Source organism: Sinocyclocheilus grahami, unplaced genomic scaffold (genome assembly GCF_001515645.1).
Source record: "Sinocyclocheilus grahami isolate Dianchi unplaced genomic scaffold, SAMN03320097.WGS_v1.1 scaffold1104.1, whole genome shotgun sequence".
Taxonomy (NCBI): domain Eukaryota; kingdom Metazoa; phylum Chordata; class Actinopteri; order Cypriniformes; family Cyprinidae; genus Sinocyclocheilus; species Sinocyclocheilus grahami.
The window spans coordinates 72311-78310 of record NW_015506283.1 but is presented as its reverse complement, the minus strand read 5'-3'; the positions used below and the strand labels follow the sequence as shown (position 1 = coordinate 78310).

At 38.4% G+C, this 6000-nt stretch overlaps 1 protein-coding gene across 1 annotated transcript in view; it reads left to right on the top strand.

The window, feature by feature from the left end:
- Positions 1-6000, top strand: part of LOC107566841 (copine-8) — a 180693-nt gene that overhangs the window by 135590 nt on the left and 39103 nt on the right. Inside the window, exon 13 of the mRNA XM_016252400.1 lies at positions 734-795. Within this exon, the coding sequence (XP_016107886.1) occupies positions 734-795 (62 nt within the window). The remainder of the gene's footprint in view (positions 1-733; positions 796-6000) is intronic.

Below are 6000 nucleotides of genomic sequence, written 5' to 3'. Positions count from 1 at the left end.
TATATATATATATAGTATATATATATATATATATATATATATATATATATATATATATATAACAACAACATTAAATAATCTGTGTGAAAACACCTAAATGCCACTTCAGAAGCATAATGGCACCTTTGCAGTGTAAATTGGCCTTTGTTGACTACAAATTTATTTATGCAATTTACAGTCCTCATGAGATTTAAGATATGCTGTCAAACAGCTTGAACACGTTTCAGCCGTCTATCCCCACAAATTTGTATTATCTTCGTTCCGTCTTAGTCCAGGATCACTCATAATTTCATGCACATTCTACTTGGCTGCTTTTAATGCTGGAAATAAAATGTAAACACAAGATCAAATGAAAATCTGTTTTGAATGTGCATTGTGCTTACTATAGATAATCTCGCCCCATGTCAAGGATGGCAATAGCTAGTAAAACTGTTGACCTGCCAGTCAGAAAAATGTGACTAATTTACCATTCCAGTAGTAGACTAAATTTAGCATAAATACTGTAATACTGTACTTTGAGTTTTGGCTAGCTTGTAGCTTGACAAGGTACATTTTCAAAGAAGCTTTCTCCATTTTTTTTTTTTTTTTGCTGCTGTTTTGTTGTGTATGCTTGGGGCAGTCTTTCTTTACTTGAATCAGAATCAGTTATACTTAGAAGATTCCATGAAACGTTGATATAGCGACATGACAACACACGGAATCATCATGGGGTTTTCTGACTTCATGTTTTCAGGTGACACTGCTGTCATTTCTTGTTGATATTGAAGTCACCTTCCTGGATTACATCAAAGGCGGGTAAGTGATGTTTTGCACATTCGCACACACTTCTCTTTCTTTACCATCAGCTTCTGAGGTGGAAAGCCCAACAGACAACACATGCTTGTGGAAAGCAAATTTAAAATCTCACATTACCAGTGGTGACAACACAGCTGTAGCTAGCTGTGATCCCAAACCACCACCAACGCAGTCTTCGTCCTCAACAGCAGGTCTCGACAGATTCTTAATGTCCGTTTTGAGGTCTTCTAAGTAATTACACTGGCAGTACAGATGACAGACTTCATACAAACACCATGAGTGACCAAATCCATTCATGGCAGATAATAGTTGAGGCTGGGTTGCTAATCTTAACTCAGGTGTTTGCTATGTATGTGCGATTAAATGCGAGAGGTAGGCAGGGTGCATCCATGCATGGCAGATCGCACACCTACATTGAGTAATGCTTTTCGTTATGGTGACAAGAGGGAAACTGCGGTCACCTCTGCTCTGACACCGCACCGCCAGACGTCTGTTTTAATGGCTACTCCTTCCTTTTATTCTGAGATGTTTTGGTGAAAGGTCAGTGCACTCGAGCTGAATTTGTCCACTCCTGGAGGGTACAGTCTGCATGTGTCCTCTCACACTTCCTGTAACAGTACTGGAATGTCCAGCTCATCATTTATTGATATAATCCAAAAAAAGAAATCATTATGTTGGTTTAATGTGGTTTTGTCATTTGTATGTCTCATTATCGTCATTATACTTGGTGTATAAGCTTCTTTTATGATTCTTGTGTTGCTTCTGGAGCTTTTATAGCCATGGTCACAGCTGTTTGCATTTGCACAGCTAATTTTGCATTTCATGAACAAAAATAACAACATGTAAGAATGCACAATAGCAGAATTATAATTTTTTGCTGAAATATTCCTTTAAACATGTACAGCAAATAGAAAGACATGCACATGCAAGTGCACTATTTGTGGTGTTATTTTTCAGGAGACAACTCCAAAGCAATGTTTCTTGGCAGTAATGGCAGCTGTTTTTCAGTGCACGTCATTGTGTGAATGGCTAAAGGGGAAAGTTGTGTAGGGCTGTAAATGGATTTTGTCGAGAACTCGCTCACATTACGTAATGGCAACCACATTTTCGGTTTCCCTATTTATGCACATTTTTCCTCTGCCGTGATAAAAACTGCTCTGCACCTGTTGGCTATTGCAGTATGAAACACTGTTAGTGTAATTCTGCATGACAGTGTTTGTGCTGTAGCCCACAGCAAAATACTCCAACTAACTATGAGCATGCTTAACGGCTTGGAGCAAAAGTTGATACGTACTTGCTCAAGACAAAGATTTAAAGATAGTTAGAGAAGTTGTAGTTAGGTACAATAGTTAGTTTAATTTTTTTTTTCGGCTCTCCAATATAATTGTAAAAACATCTCAGGTTACGTATGTAACCCGGTTACCTGAGAAGGGAACAAGAAGCTGCGTAATTGCATTGACGCTATCAGAACACTTCCGTGTGAGCCGGTGCCTTAAGCACGTGTCTGATTGGCAGAACGTAATGACATGGTGATGCAATGTAGTGCATGGCCAAGGCAATAAACAGAAGCCTGAAATGCATCCCATCAAATTCTACTTACCAGAAGGAGGCACACAGGCATAGCCTAGGCATGGCAATGAGACACAGCGTCTCGTTCCTTTCTCAGAGAACTGGGTTACATACGTAACCTGAGACATTCCCTTTCGAAGTGGAACTTCGACTCTACGTCATGGCGTTGACGCTATGGGAACATCAATACCAAAGCACAAACCAGACATAAAAGGCTGAAGGCTCTCTTGTTCCAGAGACTCATGATGCAGAGGAACGAAAGTTTGCAAAATGACCATTTGGTCATACAGAATACATATACACCTGTTATTGTACTGTATATCAACTGAATTCTTAAGAATTCTTAAGTCATCTGAATTCTTGAGATATTGATGTTTTTGACCAATTGCAGTACAATCCACATCAAAGCTCTGATTTATTAAATATTACATTTAAAATGAACATTCAATTAAAAATTAAATTAAAATGTTAATTTAAATTACATTTATTAAATTAAACAATCATTTATTTACAACATTTCAAATCCACCTAGAAAATATTTCAATCATCAAAAGTGTCATATTTCATATTTTTATATTATATTATATTCCCTGCTAACTCTGTTTTCATTTAATTGACACTTACTTGAACTGCTATTACTGAATGCTTTACTGTGATAAACAGCTAGTGTTTCTCCCCTTATCTTCTCACTCTTCTCTCCTCTTATCGCTCTCATCGCCATCTCTCTGTCATCTGTCTTTCTGGGGCGTCCCTGAGTAGTGATTGACACTAGTGTTGAGTGCACCTCATTAGCTGCAGGAGATGAAGAGCACAGCGCTCTAGAGAGACAGCCATTGTGATGAAGAGCAATACAATCAGTTAATTGGTATTTGGGAGCCCTAAAGGAGAAGGCAAGCATCTGCAGTCATAAATTACAGCTTTGTGTGTTGATTTCTCTCAAAGGACAGCTGCTGTCAGCCAAGTTTTTGTGTTTGGAGGAGGATTTTGCACCCTGGACTGAGTCACACTAACACTCACACTAGCTGTCTTTATACATTATAGGGAGAAGATCCAGAGTTTCATGATTTCATTAACAATGTTATGCTGTTGCATGTTAGCTCTGCCCTTATTTGCTTTAATCTGTTGTGATCTATTGAGATTTCAACTGGCAGAATGGATTCAGTGTTACTGTCATTAGTATTCCATCTCTTAGCATAACAGCTAATTAGCTCTCATATGCAACAAAATAGGACTTACCTAACCATAATATAGGAGGTGAATGAAGAGCAAGAGCACTTACGAAACAAAAATATATGGGAATATACTGCAAAATATAATGTGCTATATTACATAATACATTTTCATATATGGGAAACTAGTGCTTATATTTTTCAATATAATTGACAAAGGAAATAAATTATGATGGATATAAGTGGACAGATCCTGCATATGTGGCTTGTAGAATGTATATTGTAGTAAAGTAATGCTGTATTGACTAAATTGCTTCATTCCCCTGAAGTTACTCGTCCCCATATGGACAATGTCCTCTCACCTCCAGTCAACAACATCTGTCGTCTCCCATGCTTATGTCACAAGACATTTCTCCAGCCAAAGGCTCATGCATACAGAGAACTTCATCAGCCTTCCAGAGACCATGGGAAAATAACAAAAACTCAGCTTTTATTAATCATTCTATCACGCCAATAGAAAGCTGTCCCAGTGTGATGGCTTTTGTTGGCTTTAATCAATCTCTGTCAGGGCTCAATTTCTTTTCTTTCCTGGTATGGTCAGGCCAGAAATTCTATCTCTGACAATGTTTTCTAATAATAATAATATTTTTTTGTGACAGAAAATAGTTTTTTTTATAAAACTGAACTGTTGAAATCAGTGAGCTGCTCTGCCACTGTACTGTGATTGCATGATTAAATTGTATATCATGGATACATTTTAAATATGCAGTATATGAAGTAGCTGATCTCCATAAGACTTTTTCATTTTCTCTTACTCACACCAATACCATTCTGCTTTACCCACAATCCTAGAAGCAAGTGTGTTTGGGATTTAATTAAATAATGAAACCTGATATTCATGCGGATATTCTCTGAACATCTGAGTCCCATCTGTGGCAGAGGCAGCCCTCATCTTCTAACCCTCATTTTCTCAGACACTGAGTTTCACACCTGCATTTACAGAAACAACCCCCATTACAAACACTTAAATTGCAGGTACCACAAAAGGTTGCCGCTACCACAAAGCTCTCAGTTATGAAACAGTCATCCCCTATTGGATGGAATACATGTAGTACATGGCTATGATCTTTTCCCCTTTAACCTTCTGATGGATGCTTTTCTTCTTTGGACATTTGATTCTGCTATGAATTCTGCTATAGTCAGGTACGTCTCACATTTGTCCTCTTCATCAAGTACCTACACAAGGGCTGTTCATTCCTGCTCTGTGAGATCTACCTTCCTTCTGAATCCTGCTTTAACACACCTGTCTGTAATTTTTAATGAACCCCAAAACCTTGATTAGCTGGTTCAGGTGTGTTTGATTGGAGTTGGATCTAAACCCTGCAGGAATCTAGATCTCCAAGAGCAGGAAAGAGCTGGTGTCCCACAGGGCTCAGTGTTGGGGCTCTTTCTTTTCTGTTGCTGCATTAAATCACTCTGCACTGTCATCTAGTAGCATGTATTTTCTTCTCGCTGCTTTGCTGATCACATGCAGGTGTACATTTCATCACGCTTTTTTTATCTACAGTGGGTATAGAAAAGAATCTCCCCCCTTTAAAATCATCACATTTTGTTGTTCTGCAGCCTGAAATGAAGATGGACACAGTTTTTGTTTTATCCAGCTGTATTTACTCAGTGCACCTTATAGCATCCAAGTGAAAGATATAAGGGGTGATCCTTTTTCTGTTTTTGTTTTTTTCTGAAATGTCAGTGTTATATCTTTCACTCGGATGCTATACTTTGCACTGAGTAAATACAGCTGGGAAAAAAACGTGTCCATCTTCAATTCAGACTGCAAAGCAACAAAATGTGATTATTTTAAAGGTGGGTGATTCTTTTCTATACCCACTGTACGTCTGTTTTTTTTAGAGAACAATACATCCTCTCTGACAGAGACCTTGAGGACTACTCATCACCTCATGCACAGTCTTAAAAACAAAATTGGCTTCCTCTTATTTCCAGCCAAAACCTGTCACCTAAAGGTGTGTTAACTTGAAGTCACCCTAGAAGACCATTTGTGTTCATCATTCACCATAACATAAGAAAAATCTGGACCCCAATTCCACTCAGCTCCTTGTTTAAGTTCTAGTCATTTCACAAGTAGACTACTGTCAGATGTCCCCTCAAGTGCACCAAGGACATAGCTGTTCAGTTTGTTTGAAACCTCTGGAAATACTGTCATGTTCACCTCTGCTCAAGTGCCCTCACTAGCTTTCAGTTCATGCCAGAATCAATCAAGATTGTGGCCTGCAATGGTCCCAGTGGCCTGAATGATCTTTCGTCAAGCTGTACACATTAGTCCAGTGTTTCTGACAGAATTCTGATTCTGTCAACCCTTCAATTATATATGGTATTGGTTGACTAGCCTCACCTGGCTTGGATAACTAGCCTCAAACATTACACATAAAAAGAAAAACCTTTTCTTGAC